The sequence below is a fragment of the Lygodium microphyllum genome, chromosome 19, assembly GCF_053477565.2.
Source record: "Lygodium microphyllum isolate KBCC chromosome 19, Lygodium_microphyllum_v1.1.10, whole genome shotgun sequence".
Taxonomy (NCBI): domain Eukaryota; kingdom Viridiplantae; phylum Streptophyta; class Polypodiopsida; order Schizaeales; family Lygodiaceae; genus Lygodium; species Lygodium microphyllum.
The window spans coordinates 5,219,006-5,245,768 of NC_141153.1; the positions used below are offsets into that span (position 1 = coordinate 5,219,006).

The 26,763-nt window shown below is 40.9% G+C and overlaps 1 protein-coding gene across 4 annotated transcripts in view; it reads left to right on the forward strand.

Annotated features, from left to right (window-relative positions):
- LOC148019515 (Insulinase (Peptidase family M16) family protein) overlaps window positions 1–26,763 on the forward strand; it is a 76,713-nt gene that overhangs the window by 12,239 nt on the left and 37,711 nt on the right. The window contains exons 3-19 of one of the 4 annotated variants that reach the window (XR_015695001.1): window positions 4,986–5,061; window positions 5,187–5,233; window positions 5,383–5,495; window positions 5,585–5,658; window positions 5,770–5,865; window positions 5,973–6,083; window positions 6,177–6,410; window positions 6,497–6,645; window positions 7,956–8,112; window positions 8,241–8,396; window positions 8,491–8,858; window positions 8,955–9,104; window positions 9,821–10,003; window positions 10,090–10,284; window positions 10,378–10,484; window positions 10,575–10,771; window positions 21,744–21,881. Coding sequence is in view for 2 of the 4 variants with exons in the window: in XM_087701007.1 (XP_087557133.1) it covers window positions 4,986–5,061; window positions 5,187–5,233; window positions 5,383–5,495; window positions 5,585–5,658; window positions 5,770–5,865; window positions 5,973–6,083; window positions 6,177–6,410; window positions 6,497–6,645; window positions 7,956–8,112; window positions 8,241–8,396; window positions 8,491–8,858; window positions 8,955–9,104; window positions 9,821–10,003; window positions 10,090–10,284; window positions 10,378–10,484; window positions 21,744–21,900 (2,373 nt within the window). In the remaining 2 variants the exon portion in view is untranslated. Of the gene's footprint in view, window positions 1–4,985; window positions 5,062–5,186; window positions 5,259–5,382; window positions 5,496–5,584; window positions 5,659–5,769; window positions 5,866–5,972; window positions 6,084–6,176; window positions 6,411–6,496; window positions 6,646–7,955; window positions 8,113–8,240; window positions 8,397–8,490; window positions 8,859–8,954; window positions 9,105–9,820; window positions 10,004–10,089; window positions 10,285–10,377; window positions 10,485–10,574; window positions 10,772–21,743; window positions 21,901–26,763 lie in introns of those variants that run through there. The other 3 variants (XM_087701007.1, XM_087701008.1, XR_015695002.1) reach the window with 3 other exon arrangements.

Below are 26,763 nucleotides of genomic sequence, written 5' to 3' on the forward strand. Positions count from 1 at the left end.
ATGGAAGCGCGGAAGACTGCTGAACACAAGAGACAAAGGAAAGAGAAACACTGCAAAAGAAAAGAACACTACACAAAGAACTCAGAAGCAAAGAGATGCTTGAGAAATGGAATCCATGTACCAAGATATGAGACAGTATAGAACCAATGTGAGTCACTGGTTGTGAAGGCATTGGCACTTGCTTCTCTCCCTTCACTAGAACCTATGAGATGATGAATGTGTGATGATTGTGGAGGAGTGCTTGAAATAAATAGGTAAAAATAATGCCATAAATGGCAGTAGGTTTTCCATTATAAAATGCCCAAAATAGACATCATGAAATGCTAGATAAGATGCCTATATAATCTAGGAAATATACTGATGCTCTAGCCCACTGAATTAGATGTAGAGACTCAACCATGAATTGACATATTTGCTAATAGTTGGCTCACCCAAAACTTAGGCAATCCACGTAGAAGTTATCCATGAGCTGCCTTCCTAAGGTACTTGTAGTTGAGGTGGCCAAACCAAGCATGCCATAGCTTAGTTTGAATCTGTGAAGAGAGGAGAAGAGAAGTAAAGGTTGATGAAGTCCGCATCTTGTAGACTCCATTTTGCTCATGACTTGCACAAAGAGTCCTTATCAAACTTGACTGTGAGAATAGGAGCACAAATCTTGCTCACTGAAAGAAGATGATATTCGAAATGTGGCACATAAGGAACTTCTAATGTGTGGGCACTGGCTTGCCCATCCGAAATTAGCTGCATATCACCTTTGCCTTTGATAAGAATAGAAGAGCTGTCACTGATGAGAATTTGCCCATGCATCGGAGGCATACGGGCAATACCATTTGAAGAAGGAATCATATGGTAGGAAACGCCGGTATCCACAATCCACAAACAAGGTTGGGGAACCAACATCGCTATTTTAGAGGTCGTTGGAAGAGCATCCTCAATCATATCCAAGTGTAGGAAGGCTGTCAATGAAGGAGCATCCATTGCTCATGAGTTCTTCATAGTTCTCTTTCTTGGTGTCCTTGTCCTTGGCGGGGCAATCCTTCTTCCAATGACCTGTCTTGCCACAACATGGAATCCAACATTGAGTGATTAGGTGGTACATGTAGCATTGAAGTGCTAGGTATGACGACTTTAGGTATTTGCCCTAAATGAGGTGATTTACTAGTGGTCCATGTGCCAAAAAGGTGTACATCGGCCCACTAGGCATTGATATATTGGCAAAGTGTATGGACACTTGTGAGATTACAGATCGGTGGGATATTGTGTGTGGGTGCCCATCAATGCACTGTTTGCGAGTAAAACACCCACCACCATTGTATCGAGACCATCTAATTGTGGGATAGAAATGTGACCTATGGGAGATGCTCTAATGTGCCTAATGGTTTTGTACCCCCGATATAGGGAATTGGGGAATATAAGTGCATATATTGAATGAAAGGATTTTGTAACATGTGGAAATGGAGATTGTAAATTTTGATTTTGATTTAGTGATGATGAAGCATAAAAAAATATTCTTTAGAGTAAGCATGAGATGTAGAGGTATTGCCTAACCTCTTTCTATAATCACCTCTTCTTGCATTTCCGTGCTAAAATGGGTTTTGATCTTCATGAGTACTTGTACCATTAAGTGCGTTTTAGAAGAAGAAATGAAAGAAGAGCTTTTGAGTGCATACCTTGAATCATGATTGGTGAAATGTTTGACATTGGATAGCTCATATTTTCCACTGCAGTTTGTCCTCTTTTAGTTGGGCGCTTGTCAACTATACCAATATGGATCTCCAACTAATGTGTAAGATTCTTCAAGTTGTAGCCTTGATCAAGGTGGATTAAGATCATTTGAGATCGTTCCAACTCGATCTTTTCCATATTTGATCCTTAGGAGTAGTGTGTATTTCTCAAGAGTGAGCGTGTACCTTCTGCTTTCAGAGTACAAAGTCTTCACATATGAGGTCATGGGCTCTAAGGTAAACATTTAAGGAGTCCAGTCCCTTCATCCGTTGTCATAGACTATGAAGGAGAATGCTTTGGTGACAATGAAGAAGATGTTTTAAAATGTATTCTTGTATTTTGGAAGACTAAACTTTGTCCTTCATGAGGGAAGAGGATCTTTAGCTCTTAGAGCATTTCTCCTCTGATACCATGAAAAGAAATGGTATGGTAAACATAGAAAAATACTAAGTGTTCAACAACATGTAGAACATGATTTGAAGAATGCTGAATGACAATGAATATATGTGAATGAAGATGATACAATTAGAGGGCCTTGAACCTTCATGTCTCTAGGATTAGGGCAAAGGCGGTTGAAGGAGTGAGTGTTGGAGTATATCATGCTTGAATGGATCCAAAATGGAGCCATTTGAGTATATGGAATGATAATTGAGTGAGTGAAGGCGGCAGTACCAAATGTAGATGAAGATGCATAATATCTAGACCTGCAGGACCAAATTATGAGTGTTAGCAGTCCATGTGATGGTAGAAGTTGGGCGAACAACTTTGTATTGTTGATGAATAAAAGAAGTGTCCAATTCCAATTACAGTGGTTGCCTTTCTCTCTATTTTGCATTAGGAGCTTCATGATTTTCTTAAAGCTTGAATAGGAAAAGTGACATGAAGGCGATTATTCATGAGAAAGTAATTGTCTTTGACATAATAATTTGGATGAGGATGTTCTTGTTGTAAATTGGCCCATAACTACTGTAACCAATATCTTTGATATAAATAATCTTTGTTGTTTAAAAATCTTCACGATGAGCCTCTATAATAGTTGCAATCTGAGCCACTCTAACTCTAGAAAGTGCATGGATGATTACATTATGCTTGATTTTGAGTCTTGAAATACTTCAAGCATTGACGATCAGTTTGTGTGAGAAATTCATTGCCTAAAAGATAATGCCTCCATATCTTTAAAGCATGAACCACAACTAAGAGCTCCCTCTCACAAATGTCATACCTTTTCTTTATATCATAGACAATGGCTTTCAAAGGCTATGCCATGACCTTTGAGATTGAGCACTACATCAACACAACGAATGATCACAAGCATTTGCTTCCATCACATACAAATTTACTGAGATTGGAATAATAAGAATAGGTCCGCAAGTGAGGGTTGCTTCCAACTTTGTGAAGGTTTTTGTGTTGTTCTCTCTCCATTAGGAGTTTTACTTCTTTGTGAGCTCATGCAGAGGAGAAGCCGTAATGCAAAATGCTTGATGAAGTGGCCATAGTAAAAGCATAAGCCAAGAAAATATTGCACCTCATGTATGTCATGAAGATCAAGCTATTTTTGAATTATCGTAATCTTTTAAAGATCCATTTTGTACCCCTTTAGAAAGGATGACATGCCCTAGATAATTAATTTTATGCATGAAAAATTCATGCATTTTGTCAAAGTAGTTATAGGAGAATCTCCAAGTGTTTGAATCCCTTTAGAAAAGATGACATGCCCAAGGTAATTGGCTTTATGCTTGAAAAATTCACTATTTTAACCATTTATTAAGAGTTAGTTTTGTCAAAGTAGCTATAGAACAATCTCCAAGTGTTGATGATGCTCCTTATTGTTCTTGCTAAACACAATAAATATCCTCAAAGAAAGTACGACATATTATTAATAATATCTAAAGTAACTCTTCACTATTTGATCGAAGTTGGCTAGTACATTGGTTAATTCAGAGTGTTGATGACGTCCTCATCATTCTTGCTGAACACAATGAATATCATCAAAGAAAGTACACCATGTTATTAATGATATCTAAAGATACGCTTCATCATTTGATCGAAGATGGTTGGTACATTTGTTAATCCAAAAGAACCATTAACAAGTAGGTTTTCTACTTGCATTTTGATTTCTTTTTGTTGAGGATGGCTTACATAGTATGGTGTGTTGAGCTAAAAATTCATTACCCTTTAACTAGCTCTTTAAAACAGCCCCTAAACAACAAATTACCAAAAGTTTCATTAAATGGGGAGTGGTTCTAGAGAGTATTTGTGTCCCACATGTAAAATCCTAAGTTGGGAGGATCCTTTTGCATCTATAAATAGACAGGCTGTCCACCATTCATCCCCATCCTTGTCTTGTAAGTTTTAGCCATCAGCCCTCTTCCACTAGCTGTCCAGCCCACAATGATTGCTACTATGTGGTCTATAACTTTCGGCGAGTCTCCCATTGCTGTTGGTGATCAGCTGCCATTATCTTTAGGTGGTTCCATTGCTACGTTTACGAGTTCTAGCTCCAGAGATTGCAGCATTTTGGTTTCCGATGTGTTGCCCTTTCATTTTCAGCCTGGGATTTGAGAGCAGCAGCCATTCCTGCCCATGACTGTTGGCTATAATTCATTGTTTTCTGTTTCAGTTAAATATATTGACTCCTTCCATTTTCCCTTTCTGGTGTTTATTCCCCTTGGTAGTTCCAGGCAACTGGCAATAAGTTTCTCTACTTTTTTCTTGGTGGGGTGGGGGATGCATTTTTGTATGCTGACTGTGCTGCTAGAAACCAGTTAATGTAACTTTGTATCACAGACCTTTGAAGTAGACGAGTTCGTGTCTCTTTTATCTCATGAGTCTGGCAATGGGGAGTTTGGAGATGTTCATACTTTTGAGCGTTAGAAGTGATTTGACCATGGGCTTCTCTTGAATCTTCATTGAAATATTGGTCATTTTAGTAATCCAATTTATGGCAGGACATTTTGTAAGACCAACTTACATCAAGACACTTTTGCATTTCAAGGTCATAAACAACCCACTGCTTCTGAGTTGGAGATTTCAGCTCAGTTTCAGAACTAACTCAAAGTCAAGACTGTTGTTCTAGGTTCATCTTTGAGTGTGTGAGTTGAGAGCAGGTCTGAGCAGTAATTCACACATAGGTGTGTGAGATGTGAATATGGTCCTGCATTGTGCTGACATGCTTTGAGGGATGTGGCAACCTGCAAATGATGATTGCGAATGATGCATCACAACTGTCTAATATTATTGACTTTCTTGGTGTAAAGCAGGCTGCTGCTGCTTTGGCAGTAGGAGTTGGCAGTTTTTCTGATCCTCCGGATGCTCAAGGGCTTGCTCATTTTTTAGGTCAGTTCTGCCAGCTTTTAAAATGCAGTCTTCATGACTTTTTTTTTTTGGGTCGGAGCAATGGCATGATGTACCCTTTTATTCTATCTTGCTTCTTTAGTGATGAAATTGGGTCTAACTTGCAGAGCACATGCTTTTCATGGGCAGCTCCAAGTTCCCTGATGAGAACGAGGTATTGTGTTGGTTTGTCAGATAAGGTCCACTAGTCTATCTATCCTTAATGCATCAGTTTTTCCATCTTTTGTGGGTATAATCAGGATGTTGGCTGTCAGAGTGTTTTGCAGGGCAAAATAATAATGGTTAAATGGTCTGTTCCTGCAGTATGATAACTTCCTCTCAAAACATGGGGGCTCCTCAAATGCTTACACTGATACAGAACACACATGCTTTTTTTTTGAAGTCAATCATAAATTTTTGAAACCTGCTCTTGACAGGTACTATGCTAGCTAGATTTAGCTGGATTTCTGCAGTTTTTTAAAAATTGCAGAAATTTTGTTGCAAGAACTTTTTTTTCTTAGTGTAGGTTTTCCCAGTTCTTCATATCACCTTTGGTAAAAGCAGAAGCCATGGAGCGTGAGATCCAAGCAGTGGATTCAGGTAGGATAATGTGCATGCTTATATGAAACACTTCCAAAATAGCTATCTTCAATATCTTGATGGATGGCATTTCCTGTTTATGTTAACATGGACATGCTATTTTGTCTGCAGAATTTGAGGGACATTTGCAGAGTGATGCCGTGCGACTATCTCAGCTCCAATGCAACACTGCCCACAAAAGCCATCCATTCAACAGTTTTAGCTGGGGTAAGCCATGTGTCATGACCTCATTTATTGAGTTTGAAACTCATCGACCAACTGTTCTTATGTTGTATTTTGGTCGACAAAGATGACTGTCTCCTGCTTTTGTGCAGGAAATCGGAAGAGTTTGATGGACAGTGGAGTTGACATACGAAGCAAACTTTTACAGATGTATGGAGATCACTATCTTGCTGGCAGGATGAAGCTTGCAGTTATTGGTGGAGGTTGGGAATTTAAACTCTGAGCTCACAACTACTATGCTACTTTTCGTATTTTGAAAGAAAATAACTTTCCTTATTTTGTTTTCTTTGGCACAGAGCCTTTAGAGACTTTGAGGGATTGGGTTGTGGAGTTGTTTACTGGTGTTAGGCAGGGAGGAGAGCAGCAGTTGCATTTCTCTTGGAAAGGACAAGTGTGGGAACCAGGGAAATTATACCGTGTAAAATCAGTGAAAGATCAACATTATGTCTCTGTAATATGGCCATTTCCTTGTCTACATGAATCATATACAAAAAGGCCATACGATTATATTTCCCACCTTGTTGGTCATGGTAATTAGTTTTATATGTTTAATGGGTTATTTTTTGTGCATTTGTTGAAGTCATTGCTGAGAGATTTATCTGTTGTGCTGAAACAGAGGGTGCTGGCAGCTTGTTATCATTGTTGAAGTTTAATGGATGGGCCACAGAGCTGACAGCTGGGATTGGAGATGGTGGTTTTGAACGCTGCACAGCAGGCTACATGTTCAATGTCAATATTTATCTCACGGATGCTGGTTTAGAAAAGGTGCTTTTCTTATTTCCATACAGGGATTCATAAACCGGTGAATATCAGGAGAGAAGGAAAGCATTTGGACTCAAACCAAGAAAATCTGTCTTCCTGTCACTCACATGGACAAATGATATGGAATGATTTTCCACCTCTGGTTCAGTTAAAAATCAGTTAGCTTGCCACAGTGGAAGCTACATTCTTCTGATCTCACTAGGTGTCTCTGACAGCTTACTACATGCTTACCTCTTTCTAGGATAGCCAGAGCTCACTTATTGTCAGTGAAAAGTTGATTTGCCAGTGGTGCAATTTGCCTGTGCACAGGCTGTTATTTAACTTGCTGTACCGTAGGGACTGAGAGTGGAGACAGAGAGATACCTACATTCTATGTAGTCAAAAATGGAACTGGTGTCTATGGTGATTTTCCTGTGAGAAGCCACAGTGAAGGATCCTACATGAAAAATATTTATCTTATTTACTTTGATAAATACAAGGTTTCTAGTCCCTGGAATAGGAGAATTCTAGTCACTGGAATTGTTACCTTGACAACAATGGCTTTTGTGGTTGTTTGAATGGCTTTCTTGACAGTCATATGACTGACTGGGTCAGAATCTCTATATGTAGGGTAAGTGACATCGAACAGTCCCCTCCCCCATTGTGCCATTTTTTTTTCAAGTGAGGTACAAGAATTAGCAAGTAATGAAGGGTTAACAAGAGACTGACCATGAGCGGCGCCACAGGGTTTAAAAAAATCCCCCCCCCCCCCCCCCCCCCCCCCCCCCCCCCCCCCCCCCGCAAAAAAAAAAAAAACATGGCTCATCCACATTAAACTTAGATGTAATACATAAGAATTTGTGTCAATCCTTTAAGTGGCTGAAAAAATGCTTCTTTTGTGCGAACAGTTACTAAATTGGGGTGGAGCGCATTTTGCTTTTGTGTGGTGTCATCCTGTTGGCCCATTTACCCTTGTAATAATTTGTGCTACTCAAATTTGACATCTTGTATTTGCTGGAAGTCTTTATCTTATTGCCTTGTGCAAAAGAAACTAAGTGCATTTTGTGTCCACTTGTTTTTATGCTATGCAACATAGCACACCGACTGTAAACTGTTGCATTGAAACATGTAACTGTGTTCGCTGGTTTGCCATTATCATCAAGAGCATGAGTTGTGCACATCATGAACAGCTGGGTATGTACTTTTGCTTCTGGTTTGTGTTTGTGCAGTCCCCCCCTCCATTCACCCGCTGATGAGATGAAATTTTCAGTGAGAGTTTGTCTGCAAGAAATAGAAGTCAATGGGTTTTTGATGAGAATGTGCAAATTTTGCAGGTTGAAGAAGTGATAGGTTTGCTGTATCAATATCTGAGAATGCTTCGCAACATGGAGCCACAAGAGTGGGTTTTTAAGGAACTTCAAGCTATGACAAATATGGAGTTTAAGTTTGTAGAGGAAGAACATCCTGATGACTATGCAGTTAACCTTGCCAGTAGGGTTCTTGTTTTAGCACTTTGTATTTCTTGTATTGACACTGACATTCTTTCTGGTTAGTTTCTATAATGAGCCCTCTGTTATTAACAAGTAACAAAAAGAACACTGTTTGTTACTGTGTTGCAGCAAACATGCATATATATCCTGAAAAGCACATTATATACGGTGATTATGCCCTTGAAATTTGGGATCCTGAACTTGTCAAAACTTTGCTGAATCGCATGGTTCCTGAAAATATGCGCCTAGACATTGTGACGAAGTCTTTTAACATAACCGGAGCTGGTATATGGATTGCTCATTTCTGATTTATTGGAAGTGGTGATTACTTCTGCAAGGTTCTTAGCATGCTTTACTGATCAAAATCATTTATTGATAGATTTACAGCATGAACCCTGGTTTGGTGCCCCTTATACTGTGGAGAGTATATCCATCAAGTTAATGAGATCATGGGCAGACCCTATAGACATAAATCCTATGTTGCACATGCCTTTGGTGAACGAATTTATTCCTACTGACTTCTCCATTCGGGACATCGAAAGCTCTCCTGCAGATTTTCCAAAGCTTTTAGTTGATGAACCTGCAATTAAGCTTTGGTATAAACTGGATAGGAAGTTCAAGATGCCTCGTGCCAATGCATACATTTTGATATCTTGTAAGGGAGCTTATGACAATGCCAAGGCTGCTGTCATGACTGAGCTCTATGTGAGACTTCTTAAAGACGCTCTGAATGAGACCTTGTATTTGGTAAGATAGAACATGCTGAGAACTACTTTGTGATGCAAGTGGGGTTTGCAATTTGACTGAGGGGATTTCGGGACATTGGACGTGTTATTTTTACAGGCTAATATTGCAAGGCTGGAGACATCTTTGTCAGTTGCAATTGACAAGCTTGAGCTCAAGATTCATGGATTTAATGAAAAGCTACCACATCTAGCATCAAAAGTAGTACAAAAACTGAAGAATTTTATCCCTGATCCCAAGCGTTTTGAGGTATAACACTTGCGATCCTTTATTCTTGATTTGTGTATCATCATTGAGTTTGTTGTATTTGATCCTTTATCCTTGATTTTTATATCTATGATAATCCCTGATCCCAGGCATCTAACAATTGGTAGTCCTGTATTCTTGATTTATGGATCTATCATAATGTGTATCAGTGATCCTCTATGCTTCATTTATATACCATACTATCTATGCTAGTGTGTATTAGTGATCCTCTATGCTTAATTTATATATCATACTATCTATGATGGATTGTACTCTACCATCTTAGAGGGTCCTGTAAAACTTGAGTAGCTATGCACTGCTTACGAGTGGAAGTATATGAGGGTTTGAAAAGGGGGTCCAAAGACCCTGGAATTCAGATCGTATGAGCAAAAGTCAATGTAGTTATAAGCTTTGTTGGAAATTATTCATGTCATGCTTGCTCATATCAATACAGTTGTCTTTACTCTTTGCAGTCTGTAAGGGAGATTGTGGTAGGGCAGCCGTTCTTGGAAATGATGCTTATTACTCTTTGTAATGAACATGGATTTCTCTTCTGAAATCAAGCTGTGAAAGCTGAGAGACTAGATTTCCGTCCACAAGTCCACATTAAAACCTGTTGCCAACAGGACTGCAAGCTTTTTACTAAATGTTTTTTCAAGCCAACCATTGGAACACCAAGAAAACTATCAAGTCTAATATCCAGTCAAAAATCAATGCAGGTTATCAAAGAGGACTTGAGAAGAGGCTATACAAACACAAACATGAAACCCTCTAAGCATGCTACTTATTTGCGAATGCAAATATTAAGAGAGCGTTTTTGTGATGTCGAAGGCAAATTAGAAGCTCTCTCCTCTTTGTCTGTTGAGGATATCAACTCTTTTATTCCTACTTTACTGAGCCAGGTTTGTTTGATTGATGTCTTTTTGTCTTTCTCTTGATAGTTTTCTTAGTAAGTCTTAACTGGTCATTTCCTCTTATGGCTTTGCAGTGTTACATTGAGGCTCTTTGCCATGGGAATCTTCTAGAGAATGAGGCTTTGACAATTGGAAACATCTTCAAGGATTATCTTGTAACAAGCCCACTGTCAAATGAGCCCAGAGAGCAGATTCTGAGGCTTCCTGCCATGAGTCTGATCTACAGTACTGATGGAAAAAACACAATGGAGGACAACTCTGCAGTAGAAGTTAGTCAACAGTGTTTTACTGGCAGCTTGCTACATTAATGTGCTTGCGGCTTTTGGTCTTACTTTTGTTTTTGTCCTTTCTATGTTTATCAGATGTATTTTCAGCTTGGGCAGGACATAGGTGAAAAAAGTGTCAGGGCAAGGGCTATCTGTGATCTTTTTGAATCGATGGTAGAGGAGCCTTGTTTTAATGAGTTAAGGTAATTGTTTAGCAGTTTTTGCTCCTTGCTTTGCCATCAAAATTTAGAGCTTCAATTAGAAATTTGAAACAGGTTCCCCACATGAAATAGGTTACTTTACAAGAAGAAAGCATGGACCTTATATGCTTCCCATGGGATGGCAGCTAGCTGGCCTTCCATAAGCTAATGCAGCACGAATGTTTCACTACATGCATCCTGATAATCATTCAAGACAGTGGCCACTCCATATTTTCTACCATGCGTCAAAGAAAAAGACCTCAGAAAGCACTTCTGTACATCCTGGCTGGGTAATCAGCACCCTTAAGCAACCTTCTCAAGAAGCATACACAAATCATATGGTTGATTGAGCATCATAAAAGCTTTGATAAACTATAAGAATGTGTCACAACAGCACCTACGCTCACTATTTGACATCTCTCAAGAATTTGAAGTAGTCACCAATGCAAGCGGACTTGCAATTTAAGGAGTCTTAGTGTAGAAAAGAAGGCTAGTTGCTTACACTTTCAAGGAATTGAAGCCCAACAAAGCTAAGTTTGCCACCCATGATTTAGAATTTCTTGCTCTAATCCATGCATTGAAACTATAAAAAATTATCTTCGATGAAAGAAATTCTTGCTAGTAATTGATCATAAGTGAAACCAGCCTTTCTTCCGTGGATGGATGGTAATTCTCCGATTACAACTTAGTTACAATAGTAATATTTATTACAAAACTGAGAAATGCAAAATAACTTACAATCTTGGACAAGGGACATCCTGTTGGTCCCAAAATCGGCGCCGCTTTATGTATTTCTTTAACTTAATTGAAGAAGAAGTTGATGTACAATGGGATTCTCCCAATCCCTTTCGGTATTCCAACTCCCCTTCCTATCCAAAATGACCAGCGAGTCTTCAATTTGATTTGCCCCTTGATTTATGCAGTCAATTGGCCTTCATTCGCTTTGATGGAGATGGAAAATGCCCCAAATTCATTCATTTGTTGGTCCCTCAACCTTAATTTGACTGAAAACAGCTTCAGCCTTGTTGAATCCAAGTCTTGGAGCTTTCAATTTTTGGCACTCTTCTCATGGCTACTGCTGATTAGAGTTTAAGTAGAGAAATTTTAAATTTCTCAGCCTCTGGTGATCTCAATGCTGTAATCTTCGGAGCAAGGTTGTGGAAAGGCTTGGAGATGAGAGAGAATGCTAAGGGAATAGAATATTCAGACTTTTTCCACAAAGAATAGAAAAAAATCAGTCATTTACTGCTGCCTTGTCTCAACAACTTGTAGATGGAAAAAATTGAAGAAAATCAATCATTTACTGCTGCTGTCCTATCTCGACAACCTGTAAATGCTGTTCCCTGCTGTTGATTGGTCTTCTCCTACCCCTAGCTACCATTAGAACATCCTTCAATGGCTGCAAATCAGACCGGTAGCATCTTCTCTCTCTCTCTTGCAGGTTGAATGCACCAAAATGCCTCTCTCTAGCCTCTAAAGACGTTTTTCAGTCTTGTACGGGCATTTTTGACAAGTGGTAGCCTTTCCAAATGGTTTTTCCAACATTATCCATAATAAATATTAATTTTTCTATCTTTAAATATTGAAAATGAGTCTAATAATTATTTTGGTGGATAGAAAAGTAATCTAATTGGCCAATAATTAAATTGGCTAGGCAACTTTCATTCTCGAGTATCTCTGCGTCATCTTTGACCATTAGATTACAGTTAGATACAATCAAACACTACCTCTCTAGTGTAACTATTTGACACTTATGGCCAAATGAATGACCTAGGCTAACAATTGACACTAGATACTACTAAGTACCTGTGCGGCATAACTTACAGCAAATTTTGCCTTTGACATCCGGTGATTTCCTCGGGTTTTGGACTCCTAAATTTACTCTAACCCAGATACACCTTACATGTGCAACATTTACTTAGCCATGTGATTAGAAACTAATCCACATGTTAAGAGAGGTTTCAAAAATACATGTCCTCATGACAACCCTACCTCTTAAAGCTCATGACAACCCTCCCTCTTAAAATCGTTGCAATTGTCCTCGCTTGCACTGCCAAATGCATTAAAATTAAAATAGTGGACTCAAATTTTCACAGGGCATCATAGTTAACATAACATTGTGTACTGTTGCTCAACAATTCCATATGTCCAACATATGCTGAAAATTACCAGCCAATCATAGCATAACATAAGACTCACAAAGAATCTCAAAAACATTGCCAGATTATCATGTGACATGCCCATTTCTCCTTAGCTCAATTTAACTGGGAAAACCAAATCATAGCATAGGATAGCCAAGTATAAGCCATAGCTAAAACATCAATGGTATCGTAACATATGCTGTTGTCCATGGAACTAGATGCAAACCATTGAAAATTGAGCATAATTTGATTATAAACTGATCACTTACTGATCTGAGAACTAATCACAAACTGCTGCAAATATAACCCCAAATTGATCACAAATTCATTGCAAAAAGTGACCAACAATCAATGCACAAACTGATGCAAAGTTGATCCCAAAAGTGTATCAGAAGTGGAGCAACAATGGAAGTGTAAACACGTGCTGTAATAAACTGCTAAAACACAAGACAAAAGAGAAAGGGAAAGAAAGAACATTGAAGAGCACAATACAAATGAGAATTGAGATATATGCTCGGGAAATGGAATCCATATATCCAACAAGAGACAATTGCATATAACAGTGAGTCACTGGCTGCATGGGCATCGGCATTGGCTCCTCTCTCCACGGAGTCTCCACACTTGTGATGGCAAATGAATGATTGAGTGAGGAGGAGGAGCTTGAATATATAAGACAAAAATGTCCTCAATATGATCAGGTTAGCCAATATTTAATGCTTGTCGGTCAGTAATAAATGCTAAATATGACTAAAACGAAGACCATAAAAAATGCCTAAAATATCCTAAATAATGTGCCCAGCCTCTGCATGCAGAGACTCACACATGAGCTGATATATTTGCTAACAACGTGACCATAAACAATGCTCAAGTTGATAAAAAATTGAGCTGAAACTGATTAGAATTTTTGTCTTGAAATTGAGGTAAAATTCATGTCAAATTGACCATAAGCTGATGCAAAAGTATAGTTCCAGTGCTCAGGTGAAACTCATACTCATCCGCATACATCTCTCAATGACTAGTACACTAAGTAGTGACCTCATGGCAAACATATGAGAGCTGTTCATAACTAAAGAGTGGAAGTGTTGCCCTCCCTTGAGTATTAGGCAATACTTCGGACCCTTGCTCTGCTGAACATATGACGGAGTTTGAACTAAAGTTGGCTCTAACGGAAAGGCATCTAGGTAAATGCACTTCCATCCATTTGGCATCCATTGTTGAATAATTTTGAAATTTCACCAAGTATTTCCTAGAAACTTTACCTTTGACCTTTCTTTTCTTATGTGTCAAAATTAGCTGGAGTGCCAAAATCTCACCCAGCTCCTCAACCTCAGGCTGAATTTCAGCAGACATATGCTTTGGCACATCACCAAGAAAAGGGCTCAATAAGCTGATATGAAAGGTATTGTGTATCTGCCAATGTGGAGGTTTTACGATATGCTACATCATTGATCTTCTCCAACACCTGGAAGGGTCCATCATACTTAACTTCGGATACAATCTTTCTCTTATAGAGACAGGGAACGCATGTTTCGGCACTTAGGAACGGATTAACGCGTTTCGGGAGGTTTGAGCCTAGGAAACGTTGGTGGAACGTTCCAACCCATTCCCTGCCCCGTTCTCACCCGTTCCGCTCCGTTCCCTGACCGTTTCGTGGTTATTTCCCATTTGGAATGGCCGTTCCAACGGGGCATTAAAAAAAAAGTCGTTCCTTGTCTCGTGTCCTGACTCCCACTTGATCATGCGCCCCGACTACCGCTTGCCTATCGCCCGCTTGCTTGTGGCCCGCTTGCCTATTGCTTGCTTGCCTGTCGCGCCCTTATGTTGTCCGCCCTGACTTCCGCCCGCTTGTCATCCTTCTCGATGCCCACCTATCGTCCGCCTTGACTCTCGCCTAACGTCCATGATCGTGCCTGTCGTCCACTGTCCGCCCTTGTCACCCACGATTTGGTGAGGACTCTCTCTCTCGCTCTCTCGTGCACACTTTAGATTAGTCTTGACTCCTTGAGGCTTGCCCCAAATTTAGGGATGATTCAACAGGGATTTGCAAATTTTCCCCAATTCAAAGCATCTATGATTCAAGCTGCAATCTCTCCCAAGTTTGGGGCATTTTGGATTAGTTGTTGGGAGTTGCCTTAAAATTTGGGGCTTTCTTAACAAGGATTGTGATCTGTAAGCTCAAAAGGTCATCCGCATCCATGAAGTCATTTTCCATGAGGAGAAGATGTATAAGTAGCTTGAGCAAGTAGTTGAGGTAAGCAAGGTGGTCATTCAAGAGGAGCTTCCTATTACAATACAACCAACTAGACATCTTCCACTAGTTGATGTTTTAGTGTCCCATGATCATGATGTTGGATAGAATGTATATGCCCCATAGCCTATTTTGAAACGGTCTACTAGAGGTAGACATCAGGCTTGCCCCAAATTTAGGGATGATTCAGCAGGGATTTGCAATTTTTTCCCAAATTAAAGTATCTTTGATTTAAGCTGCAATCTCCCCCAAATTTGGGGCATTTTGGATTAGTTGTTGGCAATTGCCCAAAAATTTGGGGCTTTCTCAACAAGGATTGTAACCTGTAAGCTCAAAAGGTCATCCGCATCCATGAAATCATTTTCCATGAGGAGAAGATGTATAAGTAGCTTGAGCAAGTAGTTGAGGTATGCAAGGTGGTCATTCAAGAGGAGCTTCCTATTACAATACAACCAACTAGACATCTTCCACTAGTTGATGTTCTTTTGTCCCATGATCATGATGTTGGATAGAATGTATATGCCCCATAGCCTATTTTGAAACGGCCTACTAGAGGTAGACATCAACCTGATCGATTTGTGCCCTCCATGGACTATGTTATGATGACAAATTCTAGTGAGTCCCTTACTTATGAGGAGGTCATGCACAGAGGTGATAAGTCATTCTTGGGAGAGGGCCATGCAATTTGAGTTTAATTCGCTACAAAAAAACCATACATGGGATTTGGTTCCTTTGTCCAATGAAAAACATGCATTGTCATGCAAGTGGGTATACAAGTTGAAGAGTATCCTTGGATGCCCCAAGCCAACATATAAGGCCAAATTGGTTGCTAAGGGTTTTAAGCAAGAACATGGTATTGACTTTGATGAAGTCTTTTCTCCTATAGTCAAGATGACTATACTATGCTTGGTTTTGCCTTGGCAAAATTTGGTTGCAATGTCCCCAAAATTGGGGCATTTTGAATCAGTCATTGCTCCAAATTTGGGAGCTGAATATGTGCCAAATTTTGGGGCATTTTCGACAAAGGAATGTAGGCTAGAATGCCCCAAATTTGTGGCATTTTTAGTAAAAGGAATGTAGGCTGAAGTAGCATCAAAGTTCGGGCATTTTTAGCAAACATTTAACAAATGCATGTTGAAATTTTGGTTGCAAATTTCTGCAATTTCATTGAACTTTATTGATTATTTGTCACTTTTATATAGATGGCAGCGTTGACATCTATGGGATCTTCATCATCCTCAGCAGGTACTTCGTCAACAACTGGACGAAGTTGAAGCACTACTTGGTCATGATGGGATGAGGTAGATACAGGGGTGCCATTGAGAGGTGGAGGGACTCGCCCCTGGAAATGCAAACTTTACTCTTATGCTCACACTAGTAGGGCTGATAAAGTGAGAGCCCATCTTCTACATGAGGAGGGGAAAGAGGTGCGTTTTTGCACCAATGTATCAATTGAGAAAAGGCAGGAGTTATTTGATCGCATAGCCACTTCTATGGGAAACTCATATGCTAGGAGGACGCCAAACATGGATCCAACATGGACTCCAAGGCCAGCAGAGCATGGTGCTTCATGCAAAAGATCATCGGGATTAGTGGCTACGCAGCCTTCTCATGGGCCATCAATGGGGCAGTAGGTCGTGGTGTTAAAGAGAGTTCATTGCACACTTCACGTGAACCAAAGAAAAAAAAGGAAACGGATACAGCAATGGCATGCTTTTTCTACCATGATCATATTGCATTCGAATCAGCTAGGTCACCTTATTTTTAAAATATGGTGACAAAGATTGTAGAGTATGGACCCACATATAAGCCCCCTTCATTAGAAACTATCAAGACTACATTGCTTCAGAAGGAGATAGCAACCATAAAGATTTCAATAGCAAATATTTGCAATCAATGGGCAAGAAATGGAGCAACGTTGATAGCAGATGGATGTAGTGACACACGCCATAGGTCCACACATGGTGTTGTTGCATATTCTCGTGGGTTGTATACTTCATTGGTAGTCATGGTGCTTTAGAGACTAGAAAAAGTGCAGATGTATTAGCATCCGAGTGGTGCGAGGCAGTGCAGGCTGTTGGGGTAGAAAATGTAGTGCAGCTTGTGGCAGATGATGAACCTACAAATACACTATTGCAAAGGTGCAATTAGGGAGCTATTTGGTAGTGATGATTATGAAAATTGGACAAGGGTTGCCATTGCTATTGCTGTGTTATGTAATGCATATGTCTCTGATAGAGATTTTTGGGATGAGGTGAATCGCACCAACCAAATGGTTGATCCTATCATGCACATGTTGAGGCTTGCAGATGGCATGGATCCATGCATTGGGAAGATCTATGAAGGCATGGATCGCATGATTGAGAAGTTGGAGAGTTTGGAGTGTGGATAAGGGATAGTGTTAATGGGTGGGATTCTTGCCAATGATGTACCACGGTGTAGAGTGGCATACACTTGTGGGTAGTTAACATGTGGTGCTGAAAAGGAAAAGTGCTAGGAAGAGAAACAAATATTCCTCATCCTAGTATACCTGATGTAGTGGTGGAATTTAATCCTAAGCTGTTGAAAGCAAATAAAAGAGAATTAGTAGAAGAGGGTGGGATGGGAGGAAATTGTGTATCAGAAATGGCAACTTCATGCTCAAAGGAAATAGAGGATACAGTTCTAGGTATACCTGTTTATGTATGTTTGCATGTAGAGCCCCCTCTATTGAAGTTAACATGATCAAACTTTTCATGATCCGGATCCTACATACAAGGAGAAGATAAAGGGAAGGGTTTTGACTCATATGACTCAAAAGGGTTATATGAACTTGACATCGGGTCTGGCTGTGGTGAAGAAGATGGGTCACTAGTCATCTCTGTCAAAAGATGATGTACTAGCGAGAACATGATCAAACTTTTCATGATCCGGATCCTACATACAAGGAGAAGATAAAGGGAAGGGTTTTGACTCATATGACTCAAAAGGGTTATATGAACTTGACATCGGGTCTGGCTATGGTGAAGAAGATGGGTCACTAGTCATCTCTGTCAAAAGATGATGTACTAGCGAGACAGTAGGGTTGGCGGGGAGGAACACGGAGTGAACTCGGCAAACATGGAGAAGAGAAGAGAAGAGAGAAGAAACTCTGATGAATGGAAGGATGAAGTTCTGAATCATGGAGTGAATGTGATACAAGGGAACAAGGGTGCCGTAGCACAAGGAAGACGATGAAGACAGCCACGAACCACGAACCGCAATGTCTGTGTGAGGGTAGTGGAGAGGATGGAGAGAAGAGGTGACGGACTGAATGAATCAGCTGTGAGGAATGAATGAGAGAGTGGCCTATAAATAGGTACGGTTAGTCTAGGATGGCGCCCCTTTTTGGGGCTGCAAATCCTAAACGCAAAACGCAAAAACGCAAAAACGCAAACCGCAGGTGAAGGTTTTCTCAACACTTGACGAAGCATAGATTGATAAAAGAACACAGTTAGGGTTAGGGTTAGGGTAACTTAGAGACAATGAACACAGTTAATAAATGAAATGATATGACTACTAATAATACGATGCTCATGCAGCAAACACACTACGCAGTGAATGAATACTGAACCTCGAACTCCTGTATCTCAAGGATCAGGGCAGGGGTAATGAGCATGAGAGTGTGCCGTACTCCGAACGGATCTCGAATCACAGCAAGGCAGTCTCCGGATGTCGAACACAAGCAAACGTAGAAGTGAGAAGCTGAATCTGATGCAGACAATAGTGAAGAGAGAGAAAGATTAAAAACGCAGGCAGCAGGTGAGAGAGGCTAAAAACGCAGGCAGGATAGCTTGCAGGAGAGAGAAAGACTAAAAACGCAGGCAGCAGGTGAGAGAGACTAAAAATGCAGGCAGTAGGTGAGAGAAAGACAAAACGTAGGTAGGACAGCTGTAGGAGAGAGAAAGACAAAAAATGCAGGTAGGACAGCCTGCAGGAGAGAGAAAAACTGCAGCGACTGCAGTAGGAGAGAGAAAACTGTTAGGGCGGCAGTTGGGGCTTGCAAACGCAACAGTTTGCTGATGTGGCAGGCTGTGTAACAGTAGTGCTGATGATCAGCAGTTAGTCGCCAGGCAGAAACAACAGCAATCAGTGTGTGGAGGGCTGGAAACAGGCGCCAGATTGTAGGGAACAGTGATGGACAGCAAGGGCTGAGATGTCCTCCGTGAACGGGGTATGGGCAGCAAGCTGGTAACACCTGAAACCTGCAAAAACGAGATTTTTTTCTGAATGGAGAGCGATCAGCAACAGTCGCTTTGTTGTAAATAGTTGCAAACTGCGGGTGGAAGGCTGGAAACAGGCGCCAGACTGTAGATGACAGCAAGGGACAGGTGAGACTGCGATGTTCTCTGCGAAAGGGGTGTGAGCACAAGCTGAAAACACCTGAAACCTGCAAAAACGAGATGTTGATGCAGCGGAAGAAGAAGAGAAGTGGATGCCAAAACCGCCACTGGTCTTTGCCTTCACTGGAGTGGAGGATCTTCATTGCTAGGTGAGTAGATCCAGCTCTGATACCATGTCAAAAGATGACGTACCAGGGAGATAGTAGGGTTGGCGGGGAGGAACACGGAGTGAACTCGGCAAACATGGAGAAGAGAGAAGAAACTCTGATGAATGGAAGGATGAAGTTCTGAATCATGGAGTGAATGTGATACAAGGGAACAAGGGTGCCGTAGCACAAGGAAGACGATGAAGACAGCCACGAACCATGAACTGCAATGTCCTCCCGAAGGGGTGTGAGGGTAGTGGAGAGGCTGGAGAGAAGAGGTGACTGACTGAATGAATCAGCTGTGAGGAATGAATGAGAGTGGCCTATAAATAGGCACGGTTAGTCTAGGATGGCGCCCCTTTTTGGGGCTACAAACCATAAACACAAAAACTGCAGGTGAAGGGTTTCTCAACAATCTCAAATGCAGCATATCCTCCATGAGGGGAGAGGTGGCCCTCCTTACCCATTGATCATGTCTGATGCGCAAGGCTCCTAGGAGTGTAGTGCGAATATTATGGACTGACTGAGGAAGACACACAAAAATTCAGTGACCTCCTCTTGCATTATGAGCTCGACATTTGGCCAAGTAGAAAGTGAAAATGCATTGTCTTCCTCTCGAGTCCATAATGCCTCCTTAGGGCCTTGAGTGATGGAGGAGCTTGAAAAGACATTGTGGGATCTTTTAAAAAAAAGTGTTTGAGACATTGTGAATTGGTTACGTATTGCTCGTGTATCTTGCACAAACCAAGCTCTCCGTGATAACCGCGGGATGTTCTTTAGAAGAGCACTGGCTTTGCTACTAGTTGAAGTGATGCTAGGGTTTGCACTGAGAAAACATAGCAGGTAGGAACATGACTAAAAGACAAGAACTCAGCCAAGAACACAATAAACACAAAAACACAAATAGAGAAGAAAGGGAACTTTGAAGTGAGACAATCCTATAAATGAATGTAAAAATGTACAGAATGCTCAAAGGCAGAGCAATGGGAGTAGTCGGAGAGTGATGTCCACCAGAGATAGATCCTGAGGAAGCTGAGATAATGCTGAATGTGGAAGGTCAGCAGGTTGGTAACCAAAATGCAGCAGTTTGGAGTCTGAATTATGCAAAATGCAGCAGTGCACGACTCACCGGAGGCTGAGGAAAACTGGGTGACAGTAGGGGAAGAGAGTGCTGATGCAGGTTGGCCTATGCAGCCTGGAAACGCAGGCAGCAAAGGTGTGCTGATGACACCAGCAGCTGATGATGGCCTGAAGGCTGCAAACACACTTGTCTAACACCTCCTGGTAGCAGGATGTCAGCTGGAAACTGGGTGCCAAGGGCTTGAGTGAACACAACTGCAGTTGGCAAGAACTGGGCAGCTGATGGAGATGTGGCAGCAGTGAAGAGGGCTGGACAGGCACTGGAGAGGGGAGCTGATGGCTGAAATCTGCAAGAAGTATGATGACTTGCAAGACGAGGGATGGGCTGCATGGTGGGCACCTTGTCTATCTATAGATGAGTGAATTAGATTTGGCTTATGGGACACCGGCACTTTCTAGGGTCTCACACCATTTAATGAAAAACTTTAGGTAATTTACATGCTTTGGGGCTGTTTCAAAGGGCTAATCAGTTTATAATGCATTTTTAAGCTTAACACTAGGGGGTTTCTTGCTTTGTGATTGGTACAAATTTGGGAATCCCTTGCATAGAGCTCTGCTTAATGGGTGGGGTATAAAAGAGACAAGTAGGTCCCTCGCATGGAAGAAGCGCTCTACGTCTAATCCAGCATGATCTGGAGTCTTGCCATATTTTAGCTGGTGTATAGTCCCTTCACCATGTTGATGTGGAAAAAAGATGAGAGTGCTAGGAGGCTTTGGAAAGGGTGAGGAGGGGGAGCTGATTGGGTGCATGGTTGATAGAGTGGGCATATGTGCACCAAACTCTGGTTAGTTAATGGGGGCCATGTGGTGGTGTTCCCAGAATGTGACTCCCTAGCTTCTTTGCAGTCTCGGCCTAGAAAGTCCTCAGTCCGAACGTAAGGGCTCTCTGCTTGTGATTAATGAGATGAAAAAGTGGCATGACTTACAAAGTGGAGGCTGCCCTCTCATCACCTTGTTGTGGATTCGTGCTCATGTGGTGCAGCACTCCTCACTGTACAAGCTCTTCTGTGGCAGTTTCACATAGAGACCTAGATCTGCAGTGTGTGCGGAAAGGTGCCCTAGCTAATGTGTGCAGGACTTCATAAGGAGCACTGAAGTGACCTTCTCCAGGGTCAGTGCTGGGTCTATGAATTGAGTCCTCTGTACATATGGTCAGTGAGAGGGAGGGAAGGAGGGATATGGGAGAACATTCAAAGCTGTTTCTGATTTGCCTGTTGGACTTGCAGAACAAAGCAGCAACTTGGGTACAGTGTGAACTGTGGTGCAAGAATGACATATCGGGTTTCAGGCTTCTGCTTTCGTGTCTTATCAGCTAAATTTTCCCCGTATTACCTCAAGCAGCGCATTGATTTGTTTATCAATAGGGATTTGCAGGCTTTTCTGGTAAGACATTCTTCACAGTCAATGTAAGCTCTTAGAATTCGGGAGTTATACTTGTGCTATATTCATCATAAAGTTCCATTTTCAATTGCTTGTGTACACTGCTAACTTCTCCTGTTGCATGTCTCTGTTAGCATTTCCTAGGATCCTACATTTGGATGCTTTTTTATCATTTCCAAATTTATTACAGCTATTGTGGTTATTATATCTGTTTGCGGGTTTGTTTTGGTGTTCCTATTCTAGCTCTCTTCAGCTTTCAGATTCTCTCATGAGCTGTAACATTGACTTCTGTTAGAACAGAAAATGCACCTCTCTAGATATTGTGCTAAGGTGAGATAGGGGTTGGCTGGATATTCTGAAATTGAAGCTAAGGTAGGTTGTGATTGTTTTTCTGTTGCTCTCTCTTGTGTGCACACGTGTTTTGTGGGAGGGGAGACTTTGGCTTTCCCTTTGTTGAGTACGTGGGGAAGAGCGAGGGGGGAGGCTTCTTGTTGAGATGGCCAACAATACAACTCATGGCAATTTTTAGTCAGCAGTCACCAATGTGTCAAACAACAACTCCCCCACCCCCCCAAAAAAGATACACACAGCATCACCACTCCTCAAAGGGGGAAAAAGAAAAGAAGACGAAAATGCCTTTTTGAGGGCCTGGTGGGTGACCCTATATCAAAATTTAGAGAACTAGAATACATAGATACATGTAGTTTTTGTTTTATGATCTGTTAATCTACACCTCTCTGTGCTGTTATCACATGACCTTCATGAGAGTAGTGTTCCTCACTTTTTGTTGTACCCTTGGATAGTCCTAGAAATCTGCTTTCACTTTCATTTCAGATGATGAGATATCCTTCATTGATACAATGTTTCAGGTCTTGTAGGACTTAGCCTTTGGAAGATGTTAATTCAGTTCCCCTCCCCCCCTTTCTCTCTTGCCATACAAAGATGGTCTTCTACTAATATTATTTCTTTGTCAAATGTCTTATCGAAATCCAGGACTACTCTATGCCCATGACTATCTACCCGTTTGTTTAACTTGTGCTCAAGAGTAGAACCACAAAGCATGGCCAATGTATTACCAATCATGATCCTGACTCATCCTATAGTTGCTAGGCTTCGTGTGAGAGGCTGAGGGGACCGAAGCTCAGTTGAGAGTGCAGTAGACAGAGAGAGTGAAGTACAACACCCAATGCAATAGACTGAAAGAGCTGAAAGTACAAAGTACAACCCTTAAACCCTAGGGTTGTAGGGGGTGTTACACACACCCGAACATGATAAGTGCTTGTAAGTGTGTAACATAGGCATATATGAAAGAAAAGATTAAGTTAGGGGGAAAAAATCTCTCGTACCGAGAGTAAAAAGTGGCCTAGTGTCCTTTTGATCACCGACACTCCTTTGTGAGCGTAGGCGTGAGTGAAACCCAACAAACCCCCTTGGAGTGAACAGTGATCAAAAGTACAACGATCATCCGCCACCAAAGAAGATCAAATTTAAAGCATTGCGAAATGCTTGAAATTTGTCACGGGAAGAGCTTTGGTGAAGATGTTTGCCACATTACTGGTGGTAGGACAATAGACAAGGCTGATATCACCTGCATGTAGCCTCTCTCTGACAAAGTGATAATGTATCTCAATGTATTTCATGCGTGCATGAAACAATGGGTTCCATGCCATTGCAATGGCACTTTGATTGTCAGTGAACAAAGGAGTAGGCTCCATAACAGATACATCCAGATCAGCTAGCAAGCGTCTAATCCATACACATTCAATTGTGGTAGTGAAGGCTGCCTTGTATTTAGCTTCATATGATGATGTGGCAACAGTGGATTGTTTCTTGCTAAGCCAAGAAAGAAACAATTGCCACTAGTGGAGTGACGTGAATCATAATCACCAGCCCATTCAGAATCACTGTAAGCATGTAGTTGCAATGGTCTGCCCTTGGCATAAAGCAATCCAAGAGATCTAGTACCCTACTAGTAACGAAAGACACGCTTAACAGCTTGCCAATGTGACATGTGTGGTTGATGCATATATCTGCTCAGGTCTGAAATCGCAAATTGTATGTCCGGCCTTGTGTTGCATAGGTAAATAAGGCATCTAGTTGCTGGAGCATATATGCGAATATCAAACAAATCATTGTCATCATGTAATAATAGCTTTAGTCCAGGTTCCGTTGGTGTAGAGACTGGCTTGTAATCCTGTAAGCCAAACTTCTCAAGAAGTTTACCAATGTATCTTGACTGTGATAAACCAATACCTCTAGCATCATGTATGAACTGAATGCCCAAGTAATAATGCAAAGATCCCAAGTCTAATATCTCAAAATTTTGTTGCAAATTTTGTTTAAATGCTGAAATCTGATCAGCATGTGTCTCTGTAAGCAAAAGGTCATCAACATATAGACAAGTGATCAGCATGGGTCCCTCCTCTTTACATACGTAAATGGTAGACTCAGATGAGCTGTTTATAAACCCTTGACTGAGTAAAAAGGCATCAATCTTTGCATACCAAGCTCTAGGAGCTTGTTTCAAGCCATATAAAGCCTTTTTCAGCTTGCAAACCAAGTGTTTGGATCCCTCAATTGCAAAATCAATGGGTTGCTGTACATATACTTCCTCATGAAGTTTCCCATGTAAAAATGCAGTTTTAATATCTAATTGATGCACAATCTATCCATAATGGATAGCCAAAGCAACCATAAACCTGATGGTAGTCATTTGGGAGGTAGGAGCAAATATCTCCTCATAGTCAATGCCTTTTTTTTGTGCATAGCCCTTAGCTACAAGCCTTGCCTTATATTTGTCAATGGATCCATCTGCATTCCTTTTCAGCTTGTAGATCCATTTTGTTCCAATGGCTTTTTTCCCAATGGGCAAAGACACTAAATCCCATGTTTGATTCTTAATGATAGAATCAAATTCAGCTTGCATGCTGCCATCCAATGCACATTGTTGCGCATCCTCAAAACATTCAGACTCCCCATTATCAATTGTACTTGCTGCCATAACAAACTCCATGGTATGTGCAATAGCATGCATACGAGCTTGCCTTCTAGTATGACCAAGCATGGGTGCGTCCATATGACATCTTTCCTAGTCTGTAAATACCATCTAGGCATTTATCTTGCCTCTTGATGTGCATAAGTTCTTGTTGAATTTTAGATTCAACATTTTGTCGAATATTTAGATCAACCAATGGCTGATTTTTTACATTTTCCAATGGAGTAGCTAGCTATCATGAGGACATGTATTTTTGAAACCTCACTTAACATGTGGATTAATTTTTAATCACATGATTAAGTAAATGTTGCACATGTGAGGTGCAATTGGGATTAAAGTAAATTTATGAGCCTGGGACCCGAAGAAATCACGAGATGTCAAAGGTAAAAGTTACTATAAGTTATGCCGCACAGGTACTTGGTGGTTTTTGGTGCCAATTGTTGGCCTAGGTCATCCATTTGGTCATAAGTGCTAGTTGGTAATACCAGAGAAGTGGCGTTTAATGGTACCTAATGCCAATTTGATGGTCAAAGATGGTGTAGAGACACTTGGGAATGGAAGTTGTCCAACCAATTTAGTTATTGGCCAGCCAAATTATTTTTAAGGGCACTGAAATAATTATTAGATTAATTTTCAGTATGTAAAAACTGAAAATTAATATTTAATTATGAAAAATGCTGAAAAAACCATTTGGGATGGCTGGCACTTGTCAAAAGTGCCCATGCAAGACTGAAAAACGTCTTTAGAGGCTGGAGAGAGGCATTTTTATAAATTCAGTTTGCAAGTGAGAGGGAGGGAAGGCTACTGGTCTGATTTGCAGCCATTGGAGGACATTCTGAGGCTGCTAAGGGCAGGAGAAGACCAATCAACAGCAGGAGACGGCATCTACAGCTGTTGAGACAGGGTAACAGCAGTAAATGACTGATTTTTTTCAGTTCTTTGCATCTACAAGTTGTTGTGGCAGGGCAACAACTGCATTTGACTGATTTTCAGTCATTCTTCGTGACAAAACTCCGAATTTTCTCTCTCTACAGCTTTCCCTCTCATCTCCCAACCATTTCACAGCTTTGCTTCGAAGATCTCAGCATTTGAACCCTTGGAGGTTGAGAATATTTCAGATTTCTCTGTTGTAAACCCTAATCTGTAGCAGAAATTAGGGTTTAGCAGTAGCCTCGGAAAGTGTGCCAGAAATTGGAAGCTCCAAGACTTGCATTTAACAGGGTTGAAGCTGTTTTTAGCCTATTCAAGTGGAGAAACCAACAAATAATTGAATTTGGGGCATTTTCCATCTCCATCAAAGCGGGTGAAGGCCAATTGATTGCCCAAATCAAGGGGCAAATCAGATGAAAGACTTGTTAGTGATTCATCACAGCAAGGGGAGTTGGAATATTGAAAGGAATTGGGAGAATCCCATTGTAAATCAACTTCTTTTTCAATAAAGCTAAAGAAATACCGAAAGGGGCGCCAATTTTGGGGCCAATCGGATGTGTATTGTCCAAGATCAATAGGTAAATTTGTATTTTCAGATTTGCACTAATTGTTTGCTGTTGTAATTAAGTTGTAATCAGGGATTTCCCACCCATCCACAGAAGGAAGGTTGGTTTCATTAGCTGAATATTAAGTTCACTTGTTGAAACTCTAGTTGAACCACCAAATGAAATGGGCAACAGCCCTTCAAATACATCACAGGCAGCCTGATATGTGTCAAAACCAGCAAGGGATAATTCTGATTTTTCATCAAAGAGTATATTCCTATTGACAAATACCTTTTTAGAGATAGGATCATACAGTCTGTAGCCTTTGCTCTCACTACTATATATACAAAATGCATTCGACAGCCTTGTTATCCAACTTTTTTCTAAGTACCTAGG